This window comes from Natator depressus, chromosome 10 (assembly GCF_965152275.1).
Source record: "Natator depressus isolate rNatDep1 chromosome 10, rNatDep2.hap1, whole genome shotgun sequence".
NCBI classification, from domain to species: Eukaryota; Metazoa; Chordata; order Testudines; family Cheloniidae; genus Natator; species Natator depressus.
Genome location: NC_134243.1, coordinates 17,459,330 through 17,478,226, shown reverse-complemented (window position 1 = coordinate 17,478,226; position 18,897 = coordinate 17,459,330). Strand labels below are relative to the sequence as shown.

Sequence of the window (18,897 nt, the reverse complement as noted above, 5' to 3'; positions counted from 1 at the left end):
TTAAATGATGATTTCCTTGGAGTTAAGCAAAGAAAGTACAGGCTGAGGTTTTCTACATATCCTGTGCAACATTGCCAAACTGTATGTTTTCTTGTTTTCCCAACAAATTACAGACTTGATCAACCCATCACCCAAACAGGTAGAAACTGAGTGGTATTTAATTATTCTTTGAAGTTCAGATTAATGTAAACTAGACAATGAAAATGGGCTTAATTTATGGTGAGCTGTGCTGATTTGTATCCTGTTCCTTCTAGTGCCCTGCTGTTGAATTCAGTGATGTCAGCATTCAGAGCGGAGTTTATTGCTGCAAGGTCTATGGATTTTATTGGCATGATTAAAGAGTGCGATGAATCTGGTTTCCCCAAGGTAAGTTTTTGCAATTTAAAGCAATCCTTATTCATTATCTTGCTGAGTGCTTTATACTTTTAGCTAGTTGTCTAGATAGTTCACACAGGATTAAAAAATGGGAACTCTCTGCTGTGTAGAATAAGGTGATTTAAGATCTAGAACATAAAGTGATTTCTATTCCTGTTTCATTCGTGGATTCTGAATCCTTTATGAGTGGGAGGGGTCGACTGAGAATAGAGACAAGAACTATGTCTTCTGCAGTGAATGGATCAAAAAGAGGCCTGTTGCAGTTTATTTGTAATAAGGAAGGGGCCGTTATTAGCCAGTCAATCCCAGTGCTGGAAAGAAGTGCTGGGAATTAACTAATTGTGGCTTCCTTCACACAGCATGTGACTCTACTCCCGGCACTTACTTGTACTGTTTTAAGGGGCTTAATCCTGCTCCATTGAAGTCAATGGGAGTTTTGCTGTTGACTTCAATGGGAGCAAAATCTGACTTCTGGGTGTGCTAGTTTAGAGCCTTTCTTCAGGAATCTGCCAAATAAGCCCTGGTCTACACTAGGAGTTGAGGTCGAATTTAGCAGCGTTAAATCGATTTAACCCTGCACCCATCCACACGATGAAGCCCTTTTTTTCGACTTAAAGGGCTCTTAAAATCCATTTCCTTACTCCACCCCCGACAAGGGGATTAGCGCTGAAATTGGCCTTGCTGGGTTGAATTTGGGGTACTGTGGACACAGATGGTATTGGCCTCCATGAGCTATCCCAGAGTGCTCCATTGTGACCGCTCTGGACAGCACTCTCAACTCAGATGCACTGGCCAGGTAGACAGGAAAAGGCCGCGAACTTTTGAATTTCAATTTCCTGTTTGGCCAGCGTGGCAAGCTGCAGGTGACCATGCAGACCTCATCAGCAGAGGTGACCATGATGGAGTCCCAGAATCGCAAAAGAGCTCCAGCATGAACCGAACAGGAGGTACTGGATCTGATCGCTGTACGGGGAGAGGAATCTGTGCTATCAGAACTCCGTTCCAGTTTTCGAAATGCCAAAACATTTGTCAAAGTCTCCCAAGGCATGAAGGACAGAGTCCATAACAGGGACCCGAAGCAGTGCCGCCTGAAATTTAAGGAGCTGAGGCAAGCCTACCAGAAAACTAGAGGGGCGAACGGCCGCTCCGGGTCAGAGCCCCAAACATGCAGCTTCTATGATGAGCTGCATGCCATTTTAGGGGGTTCAGCCACCAGTACCCCAGCCGTGTTGTTTGACTCCTTCAGTGGAGATGGAGGCAACACGGAAGCAGGTTTTGGGGACGAGAAAGATGATGATGATGAGGTTGTAAATAGCTCACAGTAAGCAAGCGGAGAAACCAGTTTTCCCGACAGCCAGGAACTGTTTCTCACCCCGGACCTGGAGCCAGTACCCCCCGAACCCACCCAAGGCTGCCTCCCGGACCCCCCAGGTGGAGAAGGGACCTCTGGTGAGTGTACCTTTTAAAATAGTATACATGGTTTAAAAGCAAGCGTGTTTAATGATTAATTTGCCCTGGCATTTGTGGCTCTCCTGGATGTACTCCCAAAGCCTTTGCAAAAGGTTTCTGGGGACGGCAGCCTTATTCCATCCACCATGGTAGGACACTTTACCACTCCAGGCCAGTAGCACGTACTTGGGAATTATTGCAGAACAAAGCATTGCAGTGTATGTTTGCTGGCATTCAAACAACATCTGTTCTTTATCTCTCTGTGTTATCTTCAGGAGAGTGATATCATTCATGGTCACCTGGTTGAAATAGGGTGCTTTTCTTAAGGGGACATTCAGAGGTGCCTGTTCCTGCTGGGCTGTTTGCCTGTGGCTAAACAGAAATGTTCCTCACTGTTAGCCACGGGGAGGGGGGAAGGGCTAGCCACATGCTGGGGGAGGCAAAATGCAACCTTGTAACAAAAGCACATATGCTATGTATGTAATGTTAACAGCAAGGTTTACCGTGAAAGAGTGTACCCATTGTTCTATAAAAGGTGCCTTTTTAAATACCACTGTCCCTTTTTTTTCCTCCATCAGCTGCATGTGTTTCAAGGATCACAGGATCTTCTCCTTCCCAGAGGCTAGCGAAGTTCAGAAGGCGAAAAAAACACACTCGTGATGAAATGTTCTCTGAGCTCATGCTGTCCTCCCACACTGACAGAGCACAGACGAATGCGTGGAGGCAGACAATGTCAGAGTGCAGGAAAGCACAAAATGACCGGGAGGAGAGGTGGTGGGCTGAAGAGAGGGCTGAAGCTGAAAGGTGGCGGCAGCGTGATGAGAGGAGGCAGGACTCTATGCTGAAGCTGCTGGAGGATCAAAGTAATATGCTCCAGCATATGGTTGAACTGCAGGAAAGGCAGCAGGAGCACAGACCGCCGCTACAGCCCCTGTGTAACCAACCGCCCTCCTCCCCAAGTTCCATAGCCTCCTCACCCAGACACCCAAGAACGCGGTGGGGGGCCTCCAGCCACTCCACCCCAGAGGATTGCCCAAGCAACAGAAGGCTGGCATTCAATAAGTTTTAAAGTTTTAAACTTTTAAAGTGCTGTGTGGCATTGTCCTTCCCTCCTCCACCACCCCTCCTGGTGCTTCTCTCCTCCACCACCCCTTCTGGGCTACCTTGGTAGTTATCCCCCTATTTGTGTGATGAATTAATAAAGAATGCATGAATGTGAAGCAACAATGACTTTATTGCCTCTGCAAGCGGTGATCAAAGGGAGGAGGGGAGGGTGGTTAGCTTTCAGGGAAGTAGAGTGAACCAAGGGGTGGGAGATTTCATCAAGGAGAAACAAACAGAACTTTCACACCGTAGCCTGGCCAGTCATGAAACTGGTTTTCAAAGCTTCTCTGATGCGCACTGCGCCCTCCTGTGCTCTTCTAACCACCCTCGTGTCTGGCTGCGCGTAACCAGCAGCCAGGCGATTTGCCTCAACCTCCCACCCCGCCATAAACGTCTCTCCCTTGCTCTCACAGATATTGTGGAGCGCACAGCAAGCAGTAATAACTGTGGGAATATTGGTTTTGCTGAGGTCTGAGCGAGTCAGTAAACTGCGCCAGCGTGCTTTTAAACGTCCAAATGCACATTCTACCACCATTCTGCACTTGCTCAGCCTGTAGTTGAAGAGCTCCTGACTACTGTCCAGGCTGTCTGTGTACGGCTTCATGAGCCATGGCATTAAGGGGTAGGCTGGGTCCCCAAGGATAACTATAGGCATTTCAACATCCCCAACAGTTATTTTCTGGTCTGGGAATAAAGTCCCTTCCTGCAGCTTTTGAAACAGACGAGAGTTCCTGAAAATGCAAGTGTCATGTACCTTTCCCGGCCATCCCATGTTGATGTTGGTGAAACGTCCCTTGTGATCCACCAGAGCTTGCAGCACTATTGAAAAGTACCCCTTGCGGTTTATGTACTCGCCGCCTTGGTGCTCTGGTGCCAAGATAGGGATATGGGTTCCGTCTATGGCCCCATCACAGTTAGGGAATCCCATTGCAGCAAAGCCATCCACTATGACCTGCACATTTCCCAGACTCACTACCCTTGATATCAGCAGATCTTTGATTGCATTGGCTACTTCCATCACAGCAGCCCCCACAGTAGATTTGCCCACTCCAAATTGATTCCCGACTGACTGGTAGCTGTCTGGCATTGCAAGCTTCCACAGGGCTATTGCCACTCGCTTCTCAACTGTGAGGGCTGCTCTCATCTTGGTATTCTTGTGCCTCAGGGCAGGGGAAAGCAAGTCACAAAGTTCCATGAAAGTGCCCTTACGCATGCGAAAATTTCGCAGCTGTTGGGAATCGTCCCAGACCCGCAACACTATGCGGTCCCATCAGTCTGTGCTTGTTTCCCGAGCCCAGAATCGGCGTTCCGCCACATGAACCTGCCCCATTAGCACTATGATGCCCACATTGCCAGGGCCCGTGCTTTGAGAGAAGTCTGTGTCCATGTCCTCATCACTCTCGTCACCGCGCTGACGTCGCCTACTCGCCCGGTTTCGCTTTGGCAGGTTCTGGTGCTGCATATACTGCTGAATAATGTGTGTGGTGTTTAATGTGCTCCTAATTGCCAAAGTGATCTGAGCGGGCTCCATGCATGCCATGGTATAGCGTCTGCACAGAAAAAAGGGCGCGGAACGGTTTTCTGCCGTTGTCCTGATGGAGGGAGGGGTGACTGACGACATGGCTTACAGGGTTGGCTTTCAGGGAGTTAAAATCAACAATGGGGGTGGCTTTGCGAGAAACTGAATGGCCCCCACAAGGATAGAACTCAAAACCTCTAGGATAGAACTCAAAACTGGGTTTAGCAGGCCGTTGATTTCACGGAGGGAGGGAGGAGAAAATTAATACAGAACAAATCTGGTCTATTTCTTGTTTTGAGCCGCTTCATCTAGTACGAGCGCTAGCCATCGTCTTCTCCTGGGTGCTCAGCAGAAGACGGTGCAGTATGACTACTGGCCATCATCTTCTGCTGGCTGCTGATTAAAAGACAGTGCATTGTCGGTAGGACTCAATCGCCATGAGACGAAACTTAAAAGGGAAATGACCTGGCTAAGTCACTCCCATGTTTGCCCAGGTGCCCCGACCTCATCGAGGTTGGTTAAAAAAGCACCCAGGACTACGTCGATGACTACCAGTTGTACTGTACTGTCTGCTGCCAAAAGGCAATAAACTGCTGCTGTGTAGCAATGCAGTACCACGTCTGCCAGCACCCAGGAGACATACGGTGACGGTGAGCTGAGCGGGCTCCATGCTTGCTATGGTATGGCGTCTGCACAGGTAATTCAAGAAAAAAGCGCAAAACGATTGTCTGCCCTTGCTTTCACGGAAGGAGGGAGGGAAGGGGGGCCTGATGATATGTACCCAGAACCACCCACGACAATGTTTTAGCCCCATCAGGCACTGGGATTTCTACACAGAATTCAAATGGGCGGTGGAGACTGCAGGAACTGTGGGATAGCTACCCACAGTGCAATGCTCCGGAAGTCGACGGTTGCCTCGGTACCGTGGACACACTCTGCCGACTACATGCACTGAGAGCATTTGTGTGGGGACACACACAATCGGTTGTATAAAAACGCTTTCTACAAAACTGACTTCTATAAATTTGACCTAATTTCATAGTGTAGACATACCCTTTGTATGCATATTAAACAGCAGAACACAATATAGTACTTTCATGCTGGTCCATCAAAAGCAAATGGTCTTAATGCTGTATATCATTTCAATGTATATGCTCTGATGAGTTGCTAATTAAATGTAACTGCTTATAGTTCTCCAACAAAAGTTCATTACAGTTCAGTCTTTGGGTTAGAAAGTATATGATCTTTGAGTGACTTACCCAACTTTATAATTTTGTAACCAGTAGTATTTTGAAGTATGATCTGTTTCATAGAGAATCTCTAACTGATAGGATGGTCTGATCTTTCCTCAGCATCTTCTCTTTCGCTCTTTGGGGTTAAACTTGGCCATGGCTGATCCTCCTGAATGTGATCGCCTTCAGATATTAAATGAAGCCTGGAAGGTTATCACAAAATTGAAAAACCCACAGGTGGGTAATTGACAGGAGACGAGTTCTGGGGTAAGCTGGAACTGACTTGCCTATTTCAGATACAGTGGTAGCCAATTGTTCAAAATTATTTTAAAAAAAATACCGCAATTACATATGAGCTTTTAATACACACTGAGCGTAGCATTGCCTAGTTCATCATTCCTAGGCACTCAATAATTGCCTTGTCAATAAGAATACCGGGCACATGTTTCATATGAACCCACCCTTTTGTACTCGGTTTGGGTACAGCAGGGCCCCGTTTTGAAATTTGTAACCATGAAGGTAGGTCCTTGTGCCTGCTTGGATCTAAGTGCCAGACAAGTGCCTGAGTAATTACTTAAGCAGACTGCGGGACGAGAAATATATACCCTGAAACTTGATACGGATTTTGAAGGTGATGCATTCTTTTGACTATTTTTTTTTCCCTAGGATTATATTAACTGTGCAGAAGTGTGGGTGGAGTATACCTGCAGACACTTTACGGTATGTAGGAATTTCTATAAGGATTTTTTTTTCTAATTTTAACTATATGGAGACAGTAAGTAGCAGTTTACAAGGTGAAAAACAATAAACCAGATTATCTCCTAATGTGAGTGCTGAATAGATACATATTAGAGGCTTAAAAGGAGTCCTTTTGGTCATTCATGAATATATTTCTAACCTGTATTTGGAACATAATTGGGGAAACAGGCAGTGTTACAGTAGGTGGCTGATTGAACCTTAAATAAGAATTATCTGGTTTCAACTACAACTGTGTAGAAAATTCATTCTTTTGTAAATGGCAATAAATTCTCAACCTTAACTTAGTACTAACAAAGTATTTTAGTCATTTGATTTCTGCACCATTTTTTATGCTGAGTTGTGACATTTAATTTTCACTACATAGAAGCGTGAGGTCAATACTGTTTTGGCAGATGTTATCAAACACATGACTCCAGATCGTGCATTTGAAGATGCCTATCCACAGGTAAGAGACTGTTTTGATTTACCAACTCTATAAATAACTAATTTTGTTCCAAGAAAATGCACAGAGGCTTCTAAAGTCTCTTACCTTACAGTGTATTTTAAAAGGCCTTTTGTAATTCAGGAAGCTCTTTAGAATAAAGTGAAGCCGTGGTATAGTGTTCCAGTTTTATTCATGGCGCTCAATTTTTAAATCTAGAATAATTTACAACAAAATAAACTATTGTTTGTGTGTGTGTGTGTGTATATATATATATATATGTTTTCTAGGCATTAACAGGAGAAAAATAACCTATAAATTAGATGATTTGCGGATAGATCTGCACCGTTGTCGTCATTATGTACTTTAACATGCAATTTGTAATGTATTTAGTTGTTTTTCTTCTTTTCCTAGCTTCAGTCAATTATTCAGAAAATTATCACCTATTTCCATGACTTTTCTGTACTTTTTTCAGCGGTAAGTCATATCTTTGCATTGTTTTCTAGAACTTGAGTGTAGACTGTTTTTTATAAGGAAAGCTAACCTAATTTACTTATCTAAGTCATCTGAAAGCTCACATGGTGAGAAGCACTTTTTGTCAAGTATAAAACTGTTAAAACAACAGGGGAAGTTTTCTCTTGTTACCTTCTTAAAAAATCCATTATTTACATTCCAGCCTATCACACTGTTTTCTTCTTAGGTTATAGAATTCTCTAATACTATTTAATTCTCTAATATATCTTTGTTTTAATGCAGCAGTAACAGCCAGCCAGCAAAGGGAGCTCAGATGAACTAATACAGCCTATTTGTGTGCTGTGCTGATAACTACATAATGAGTGTTTCAGTATAATGCATACATATAATGTGTCATAGCAAAGAATTCAGTGCCAACTGTTCCGGTACTGATTTATAGATTCATAGATACCAAGGTCAGAAGGGACCACTATGATGATCTAGTCCGACCTCCTGTACAACGCAGGCCACAGAATCTCACCCACCCACTCCTTTGAGGTGCAAAGGAAAGTTTAGGGAGGCCAATGGGTGCGTTTGCGTTACAAAGTCTGATTAAACAACTGAAATTTGATTCAGAGTAAACTTTTCCAATATACCTAGGTGATTTAGGAGCCAAAATCCCATTTTCAAGCCACTTGGGCACCTAATGCTCACTGAAAGTCAATAGGGTTTAAGTTCCTAAGTCACTTGGGCACTTAGAAAATTTTACCTTACACATATTTTGGGGATGGTACAGAAACTAATTCTCTAGATTCTCAAATTCAGCATCTTTAAATGACATCCGAACGGTCTACAGCTTCAAAAGTAGCCCTTGAAAAATCCAAAATGGTGGCAGGAATTTGACAGATTTTTTGGGACTGTAATACCCTATGAGTTGTTCCTGGAGTCTTCAGACTTTCCAGTGATCATCACTTCTGTATCTGTGCTGCTTCAAGCATATTATTGCTTTTATAACATTTTCCTTATTTTTTGGTGATACTTGTCTAAATGAGCTCTGACCTGTTGCATGTTTATACTGGATACTCCGAGCCAATAAACTAGCTCTTTTGTCAGCCAATAGGATTTCTCCATTCATACCACCGTGCTATAATCTCTCAGTACCTAATCACTGATCCTCCAGGAAAAATAACTTTCTTCAAAAGAGGTAAAAACTGGTCTATTCTACTCATACACTCATAGCTGAGATTATTTTAAATATTTCTAAAATATTTATACTTATTGGTTCTTTAGGCAGATTTTCATCTTCAGCACAGAGATCAAAAGCTTTTGTGTATAAAATACCTTAATATACCTGCTTTTTTTTTTTTTTTTTAATTTGTATTTTTAGGAGAAATTCTTACCATTCCTGGATATGTTCCAGAAAGAAAGTGTGCGAGTGGAGGTTTGCAAGTGCATTATGGAAGCTTTTATAAAGTAAGTAGAAAATATTCTGATTAAGGGCACGCTAGAGGATCTGGGCAATCTATTGAAAAGTTGCTAGGGGAGATAGAGTGAATCTTGTTGTAGTCCATTCGGCATGTATAAGATATTCCAGGCGCCAAGAAGAAAATATAAACATACAATTTTTTATTAGTCTTTTATTCATCAGTTGCTTATTAGAATCATAGAATATCAGGGTTGGAAGGGACCTCAGGAGGTCATCTAGTCCAACCCCCTGCTCAAAGCAGGACCAATCCCCAATTAAATCATCCCAGCCAGGGCTTTGTCAAGCCTGACCTTAAAAACTTCCAGGGAAGGAGATTCTACCACCTCCCTAGGTAACGCATTCCAGTGTTTCACCACCCTCCTAGTGAAAACGTTTTTCCTAATATCCAACCTAAACCTCCCCCACTGCAACTTGAGACCATTACTCCTTGTCCTGTCATCTTCTACCACTGAGAATAGTCTAGAACCATCCTCTTTGGAACCACCTCTCAGGTAGTTGAAAGCAGCTATCAAATCCCCCCTCCTTCTTCTCTTCTGCAGACTAAACAATCCCAGTTCCCTGAGCCTCTCCTCATAAGTCATGTGTTCCAGACCCCTAATCATTTTTGTTGCCCTTCACTGGACTCTCTCCAATTTATCCACATCCTTCTTGTAGTGTGGGGCCCAAAACTGGACACAGTACTCCAGATGAGGCCTCACCAATGTCGAATAGAGGGGAACGATCACGTCCCTCGATCTGCTCGCTATGCCCCTACTTATACATCCCAAAATGCCATTGGCCTTCTTGGCAACAAGGGCACACTGCTGACTCATATCCAGCTTCTCGTCCCCTGTAACCCCTAGGTCCTTTTCCGCAGAACTGCTGCCTAGCCATTCGGTCCCTAGTCTGTAGCTGTGCATTGGGTTCTTCCGTCCTAAGTGCAGGACCCTGCACTTATCCTTATTGAACCTCATCAGGTTTCTTTTGGCCCAATCCTCCAATTTGTCTAGGTCCCTCTGTATCCTATCTCTACCCTCCAACGTATCTACCACTCCTCCCAGTTTAGTATCATCCGCAAATTTGCTAAGAGTGCAATCCACACCATCCTCCAGATCATTTATGAAGATATTGAACAAAACCGGCCCCAGACCGACCCCTGGGGCACTCCACTTGACACCGGCTGCCAACTAGACATGGAGCCATTGATCACTACCCGTTGAGCCCGACAATCTAGCCAACTTTCTACCCACCTTATAGTACATTCATCCAGCCCATACTTCTTTAACTTGCTGACAAGAATACTGTGGGAGACCGTGTCAAAAGCTTTGCTAAAGTCAAGAAACAATACATCCACTGCTTTCCCTTCATCCACAGAATCAGTAATCTCATCATAGAAGGCGATTAGATTAGTCAGGCATGACCTTCCCTTGGTGAATCCATGCTGACTGTTCCTGATCACTTTACTCTCGTGTAAGTGCTTCAGGATTGATTCCTTGAGGACCTGCTCCATGATTTTTCCGGGGACTGAGGTGAGGCTGACTGGCCTGTAGTTCCCAGGATCCTCCTTCTTCCCTTTTTTAAAGATTGGCACTACATTAGCCTTTTTCCAGTCATCTGGGACTTCCCCCGTTCGCCACGAGTTTTCAAAGATAATGGCCAATGGCTCTGCAATCACATCCGCCAATTCCTTTAGCACTCTCGGATGCAACGCATCCGGCCCCATGGACTTGTGCATGTCCAGCTTTTCTAAATAGTCCCTAACCACCTCTTTCTCCACAGAGGGCTGGCCATCTACTCCCCATGTTGCGATGCCCAGCGCAGCAGTCTGGGAGCTGTCCTTGTTCGTGAAGACAGAGACAAAAAAAGCATTGAGCACATTAGCTTTTTCTACATCCTCTGTCACTAGGTTGCCTCCCTCATTCAGTAAGGGGCCCACACTTTCCTTGGCTTTCTTCTTGTTGCCAACATACCTGAAGAAACCCTTCTTGTTACTCTTGACATCTCTTGCTAGCTGCAGCTCCAGGTGCGATTTGGCCCTCCTGATTTCATTCCTACATGCCCGAGCAATATTTTTATACTCTTCCCTGGTCATATGTCCAACCTTCCACTTCTTGTAAGCTTCTTTTTTATGTTTAAGATCCGCTAGGATTTCACCATTAAGCCAAGCTGGTCGCCTGCCATATTTACTATTCTTTCGACTCATCGGGATGGTTTGTCCCTGTAACCTCAACAGGGATTCCTTGAAATACAGCCAGCTCTCCTGGACTCCTTTCCCCTTCATGTTAGTTCCCCAGGGGATCCTACCCATCCGCTCCCTGAGGGAGTCAAAGTCTGCTTTCCTGAAGTCCAGGGTCCGTATCCTGCTGCTTACCTTTCTTCCCTGTGTCAGGATCCTGAACTCGACCATCTCATGGTCACTGCCTCCCAGATTCCCATCCACTTTTGCTTCCCCCACTAATTCTTCCCTGTTTGTGAGCAGTAGGTCAAGAAAAGCTCCCCCCCTAGTTGGCTCGTCTAGCACTTGCACCAGGAAATTGTCCCCTACGCTTTCCAAAAACTTCCTGGATTGTCTATGCACCGCTGTATTGCTCTCCCAGCAAATATCAGGAAAATTAAAGTCACCCATGAGAACCAGGGCGTGCGATCTAGTAGCTTCTGCGAGTTGCCGGAAGAAAGCCTCATCCACCTCATCCCCCTGATCCGGTGGTCTATAGCAGACTCCCACCACTACATCACTCTTATTACTCACACTTCTAAACTTAATCCAGAGACACTCAGGTTTTTCTGCAGTTTCGTACCGGAGCTCTGAGCAGTCATACTGCTCCCTTACATACAGTGCTACTCCCCCACCTTTTCTGCCCTGCCTGTCCTTCCTGAACAGTTTATAACCATCCATGACAGTACTCCAGTCATGTGAGTTATCCCACCAAGTCTCTGTTATTCCAATCACGTCATAATTCCCTGACATCACCAGGACCTCCAGTTCTCCCTGCTTGTTTCCAAGGCTTTGTGCATTCGTATATAAGCACTTGAGAGAACCTGCTGATTGCCCCTCATTCTCAGTATGAGGCAGGAGCCCTCCCCTCACAGACGTTCCTGCCTGTGCTTCCTCCCGGTATCCCGTTTTCCCCTTTACCTCAGGGCTTTGGTCTCCTTCCCCCGGTGAACCTAGTTTAAAGCCCTCCTTACTAGGTTAGCCAGCCTGCTCACAAAGATGCTCTTCCCTCTCTTCGTAAGATGGAGCCCGTCTCTGCCCAGCACTCCTCCTTCATGGAACACCATCCCATGATCAAAGAATCCAAAGCCTTCTCTCCGACACCACCTGCGTAGCCATTCGTTGACTTCCACGATTCGACGGTCCCTGCCCTGGCCTTTTCCTTCCACGGGGAGGATGGACGAGAACACCACTTGCGCCTCAAACTCCTTTATCCTTCTTCCCAGAGCCACGTAGTCTGCAGTGATCCGCTCAAGGTCATTCTTGGCAGTATCATTGGTGCCCACGTGGAGAAGCAGGAAGGGGTAGCGATCCGAGGGCTTGATGAGTCTCGGCAGTCTGTCTCCGTCACATCGCGAATCTTAGCCCCTGGCAAGCAGCAGACTTCTCGGTTTTCCCGGTCAGGGCGGCAGATAGATGACTCAGTCCCCCGGAGGAGAGAGTCCCCGACCACCACCACCCGCCTCCTTCTCTTGGGAGTGGTGGTCGTGGAACCCCCAACCTCAGGACATCGCATCTCATGCCTTCCAACCAGCGGAGTCTCCTTCTTAATTGATTGTTTTTCAGTGAAAATCAGTGAATAGTCTTGTCAACTCTGTCAACCAAGAAATATAAATTGTATGCAGTGTTGTAGCCATGTTGGTCTTAAGATATTAGAGAGACAAGACCTGAAGAAGAGCTTTGTGTAAGAGCTCGTCTCTCTCATAAACAGAAGTTGGTCCAAGAAAGATATTACCTCACCCACCTTATCTCAGAAATATAACTTGACTTTCCCCATAATAAACAGTTAGATTTGTTGTTACAGATTCCACCACTGATTAATTGTTCTTTGTGCTTGCTTCAATTTCCATTACTTGACTTGGTTTACATGATAAATGCCATGTATTCCTAGCCTGGGCTGACATGAATAATGATCTTGGCATATGAATGAGGAAGGGAACAAATAGACATGTTTGTTACAGTAAAATGAATGCTTCCTGAATGGAAAACAATATCAGAAGATGAGATTTTATGTTCAAACTTTTCCAAGTCCAGAATAGTCATTTTCATTAAAACAAAAGATTTTTTTTTGAAATGTTACTTTCTTTTCTTAGCTTTTTCTTTTAAATTGTCAAATTGGAGAGCAGTAGTACATAATTTAAAAGTGATAGCTGAATTTCAATTAGATTTCTTCCAATCAGAAGTATTAAGTGTTGATAATTCAGGCATGAAAAAATAAATAGTGAATGGCTGGCTAGAGCAGCTTCCACTGGTCTGTTAAAAAGAGCAGACTGTTATGATTTCTTGATTGCATAGTTGAGAAACATTGATAGCCATTCAGATTCTGCCTAATGTGTTTGTACTGCATTATGTCAATTGTATATCCCAAGGGGACTGTATATAACAGATTGTGCAGTTGATGGTGCCAGGTTTGGAGTCTTTTGTTACTAGTTCTAAATTTTTCAAAAATGTAGTCCCTTGTAGTTGGCAGAAGCCTGCAAATGTTGTTTGACCATGACGAAAATGCAGCTTGGATACGTTTAAAAACCAAACCAAAACCCAGAAAACTTTATTTGAAGTCCATTAGAAATATTGTTGTAAATACAGAACGCCAAATTCTTGTGTCTTTTAGATATGGTACTTACCATATGGACAGAGATTGCCTGTCACTGACCCCTTCCATCCACTAAGTGTTCCTGTGCTGCCCTGGTTACCAGTGGCGCCACCTGAAGCGAATGGAACACTTATTAAAGAAGTTTCCAGGCTTACTTCCACTTAAAACAGAGCTGTGGGGTGATAAATATTGTCTGCTCTATTCCACTTACAGTGAGATGGACCTACTCCTGATATATGTAGAGCACGCTTTTGGTAATGCCCTTTTGTTAGGCAATATATTAAGTGGAGAGCTTTTAATACTGCATAGGCAAAGAACACTTAAATAGTATATAGTAAATTAATGTATAGTTTATCACTAGGCATTTGTACAGCAGAAAAAACCATATTCAGTACAAATAGAATGAACAATTAATTGCCCTACTAATATTTCCTAGTTAGGCACTAGTAGACTATAAGATCCTGTACTGGAATGCAGGGCTCTTCAGCTGTATCACTCTAAGCCCAGGTGCTTAATCTCTGTATTAATATCTAGAGTAATTACTGCTAAACAGATTGGCAGGTGGTTCTAGTTGGCTCCTCCCAGCATATAGAGGGAATGGGAGTGTCTCTTTGGGCCATTAGGAAATGAGGGAGAGGGGGCCTCTGGAGAGGAAGCTTAGGCTGAAGTTTATGCTTCAGTGTTTTTGAGTTGTCAATGAAGCCATGCCTCAGGAAGGAGATGCAATTGAATCATGCTGGTTTTGCTGTGTTGAGGATACAGTGGGGTTTGGTCTGTTCACAGGGGCTGTTCTGAATGCTCTGTTACAATAAAAGATACAGTGGTTATAAGTTAATACAGTACAGAGCATTCATTGCTCATCAGGGTTAGATGTCTCTGCCATTTATCTCTTTCAGGTGGCCTTATTTTATTGCATACTGAGTGTTACGCTTCTTTGTCCTTGGCAGTTGATTGGCTGTGCTAGAGTTGAGGCACTTGTTCTCCTCCTTCTTCAGAGCTCAGAGTATGGGAGAGCAAATGGTTTCTTTCAAAACATCTGTTGAAAATGGCATTGGAGATATTATCTAGGAAATAGAGTGGCATTTCTCATTCCCCTGGTAACTCAGGAATTCTGTTTTTTGGCTTCAGTATTTATCTGTGGCATGACTAATACCTCAAGGTGATGTGACTTCAGGATATAAACTTGGTCGTCTAATTAGTCCTTGCATGCCTAGACAGGGCATGTCGCCCATTCTGTGCTATCTGACATTAACCAAGGAACTAGATTCCTATCTGAGATTTCTTTACTGGTTTTGCTTTCAAGTTCTTAGCTGGACGTTTCTGGGCAATCTGTCTACACTCTCACCATCCATAAGACTTAAGGTGTCTGTGACTTTGTAATAACACTGCCAGATAGTTATGAAATGTAAGTCCCACTGTCATGTTTTTTTTAACTGTGTATTAACTGTGAAGGTATAAATATACTCTATGTATTTTTGTAAAAAGAAAAATACGTTGAGATGTTGTACAATGTAAGATGTTCTTTGGAGGTTATTTCACAGACAGAGATCATGTTTTCACCATTGCAATTCTCTGCTCATAAGAGTATATAAAGGCTGCCTATGCAAAATTAGCATGAAATGAATTTTCAGTTTTCCACTATTTTGTGTCTTGGAGAAACTGCAGTATTTTTATCAGTATTTTCCAAAAATGTTTTTTAGACATCAACAAGATGCTACTAAAGACCCTGTCATACTTAATGCTCTTCTACACGTGTGCAAGACCATGCATGATTCTGTGAAGTAAGATGAAATTTACATGTACTATAATACAGAATATGTGTAAATGGTGGATGTTCTGATGTATAGTTTTACTTTTAGGGGGGGTTAATGTTTCACGGTAAATTTATGTATGGCCCTCTGTTTTGCACTAATAGAAGCTGTGCAGTAAAATCACAACACAAATTATTTACACTTTAATCATTGCTTTGTTAGATTCTTTGTTTCAGCATTCGAACTGGAAAATGGCAATAACTTAATAGATTTTTCTAGCGTAGAGGGAAGCAGCAAGGATACTTTTTGAGAATAAAAAGCATAATCAAAGTAGCAGATGCTGTTAAAAGAAAGGATGCCAGTTTGGGCTCTTTTCAGTTTTTGTGAGGATAAAAAGCAGCTAGAATCTTCCAGGAACTACAGTGAACAATACAGTATTTAGAGGTTTCCAATACATACTTTGCCATTAAAAACACAGCTCCCGAAATTGAGTTGCACTCCAGCCACTTTTAGTTATTTGACCTGCACAAAGCAGCCCTAAACTGGCAGAAATAACAAGAAAATCTCTCTTGAGTAGGGGGATTGTTGGGTGGTAGAGAAACTCCTACATCAAACCCACACCCTATAGCTGTGCAGGAAATGAGACTGGGATGTCCTGGTAATCCCCAGCTGTCATAATGGCTCTCAGGGGCTGTTGGCAGTTGGAACAGTTAAGAACAGACTTCCTTTTTCTATGCACCCCCTTCAACTGTGCTGAGTCCTCATAAACCATGCGTCAAAGCCTGGCCCATAATTTTTAGCAGTTATTAGAGGCCAATTTATTTTTAGAAATAGAAGAAAAGAGCTGCATGCGTGCCAACAACTTTGCTTTGATATAGTACTCTGGACTACTGTAGCAGTTTCCATCCAAGTGTCTCAAAGCGCTGGACAGATTAATAATTAAACTGTACTGATACAAATGATACTGTACTAATATTTAACACCCTTTGTGAGGTAGGAAAATATTATTATCCCAATTTTGAGGGTGAGGAAACTGAGACACAGTGATTAAGTGACACCCAAAATCACACAGAAAATCTTTGGCAGAGCTGGGAATAGAACCAAGATTTCCAAGCGCCTACTTTTGTGTGTAAATCACAACTCTCCTTCCTTCTTTCTATGTGGGTTGAATAGAATTGTAAGGGCACATTTTTGTGGTGCTCTTAATCAAGAGCCATTTATAATTTAGTGCCAATATTGTAAACATAATTTACAACACTTTCAATGTTTATAGTATATTATTGTAAGTTTCCTCAGATCATAGAGTATCAGTGAATGCAAGACACACTAGCAATAGAGGAAATCAGCTTTGGCATGTAATTCAAATGAAGACAAGTCCAAATGCTTTATTCTAGGTTATGTGGTCTTTTTGGCTTACATACGTACTTTAATGCCTTTTCAACCTTTAAACAGTAATATGTATTAAAAATAAAATTAATTATTAAAGAATCAAAACAGTTGCCAGTGGCCTATAGTTGACACTTCTTCACATCTTGTTGCCAAAACAGCTCTGAGCCTTCACTGGGAACCTTGGTAAACCCCTAATTAGCAATTCTTTTAGTTTAGGCAAAATTAATTTACATCATTCTTTTGATTCTGTTCTGTCAGCTCTTACAATGGCCATTTTACATAGCATTCTAATAAGTTTAAAACTACCTCTTTCCACTTTTTACAAACTTTGGTTCAGCAAAGTTTCAACCCACAGTCTAGATCTTAGGCCACTTGAACAGCTGTTGACTGGTAACAACAGCTCACCCTCAGTTCTTTCCTTTGACTGGTAATGTACTAATGAGCGAATCATGCTGAGGTTTTCCTTCCTTCTCTACGGGATAAAACTATTGTCCTATTTCCATCTGGTGTCTGCTCTAGGAAAATGGTAAAATGATACACAGGAGGTCAAAGCTGGAGACAAGTACGTAATAGTAAAAGGATTAAATGGGATTACTTTAATTGTAATTTAAATTCTGTTTATCCATTTTCATCCAAACAGATCTAGCTTATTGGATGTCCATGTGATGTAAATTTGTCTCATACTAAATTTGGGTTATGCCTTCTGAAAGATCCGATATATTTGTGGTAATGTTGGAAGTAAATGTATCATTTTAGTACCATTTGTGACAGCAAAACTTCTAGAGAACACTATAATGAGACACAGTGGTAATGGTAACAGAGTTAAAAGGACACAGTTGAGTAATCATAGCTTAAAACAAAAACCTTCTTATAAATAACATCTTAGAGAATTAAAACTGAAAGAACATTAAATGTCACATTTAAGGTTTTATTTAAATTGTTTGTATTTCTCTCAAGTAGGAACATGAATTTAGATGAGCTAATCTAACTTGTTTATAATTAGTTTATAGTCAATTTCTCATTCATGTTTGCATGCTGTAGTTCAGTTCTGCACCCACTGAATTGTTGTTATGAGAATATTAGTCTGGATAAAAGCTATATCTTTTTTCACTGGGATTCAGAGTATTTCATAGAAACGTTTCTGTTGGTCTCTACATTTAATAAAATCTTATTTTACAGAATTTACATATTAGGCCAAACTTGTCCTGGTAATAACTCTTTAAGAGTATTATTAAAAATGGCTGACAATCATAAATACAGTGTTATTTTAAGTTAGTTTAAAAATTATGAGTATAAAATGAGTATTAGATTAATATGTGTCCTTAAAATGAGTGAATTAGATACTGTGAGCATAATTTTTTTTTAAAGAATTTGTAAAATGCGTATATAGTTGAAACTTCTTTGTTTTTTTTTTAAGATGGCTTATCTTATATTGACTATATAAACTTACTGTTGTAGTGCACTAACACTTGAAGATGAAAAGAGAATGTTAGCATCTTTGATAAATGGATTTATAAAAATGGTGAGTACTTAGTATTCATGATTGCCTGGGAAAACTTTTTGTGGCAGAGATACGAGTGGGAAGTAGGCACCTAAATACCACTGAAATTCAAAGGGACTTGAGCATCCAACTTGCTCAGGATATGTTAAAAATCCCACCCAGTATATTTAGTGAAGGAAATATACAGATGTTTTGAAGAAATGTCATACAACTGTTGATCCTTACTTGGTATCACAGGCCTAGTTTAAAGTGTAGGTATCACAGCATGCATCAAAATCTTCTGTTAAATGTTTTTAAATATCTTGTAAAACCTATATGTGTTTTAAATTTGAATATTTAATGAATGTCTTGCGTGTTGTGACAGTCTGAAAGTTCACAAGTCACTAGCAAGCGAACAGTAACATTAGCAGGTGTAATTCCACCACCCACACCTGAGGGGGATCAACACAAAATTAAAAAAAAACGTTTTTTAAAAAATCAGTTTTTTGAGCCCTCCAGTATTCGAAAATTGAGACAGTCTTTAAAAATAACTTAAAAAAACACCAAATGCCCACTCTTCAAAAGACAGTTTTTATTGGCTGCATAATAAACTAGTGTCAGTAAAAAGGTTGATTCATTAATTTGTTTGTAGAGTGATTATGTGGGTTTTCTGTTAAGCTGCTTTTTTTGTT

At 42.1% G+C, this 18,897-nt stretch overlaps 1 protein-coding gene across 2 annotated transcripts in view; it reads left to right on the top strand.

Annotated features, from left to right (window-relative positions):
* Window positions 1–18,897, top strand: part of VPS35L (VPS35 endosomal protein sorting factor like) — a 121,866-nt gene that overhangs the window by 46,194 nt on the left and 56,775 nt on the right. Inside the window, exons 16-23 of one of the 2 annotated variants that reach the window (XM_074965353.1) lie at window positions 255–366; window positions 5,800–5,916; window positions 6,346–6,399; window positions 6,803–6,883; window positions 7,274–7,336; window positions 8,700–8,785; window positions 15,286–15,366; window positions 18,184–18,247. In XM_074965353.1, coding sequence (XP_074821454.1) covers window positions 255–366; window positions 5,800–5,916; window positions 6,346–6,399; window positions 6,803–6,883; window positions 7,274–7,336; window positions 8,700–8,785; window positions 15,286–15,366; window positions 18,184–18,247 — 658 coding nt within the window. The remainder of the gene's footprint in view (window positions 1–254; window positions 367–5,799; window positions 5,917–6,345; window positions 6,400–6,802; window positions 6,884–7,273; window positions 7,337–8,699; window positions 8,786–15,285; window positions 15,367–18,183; window positions 18,248–18,897) is intronic. The other variant, XM_074965354.1, reaches the window with a different exon arrangement.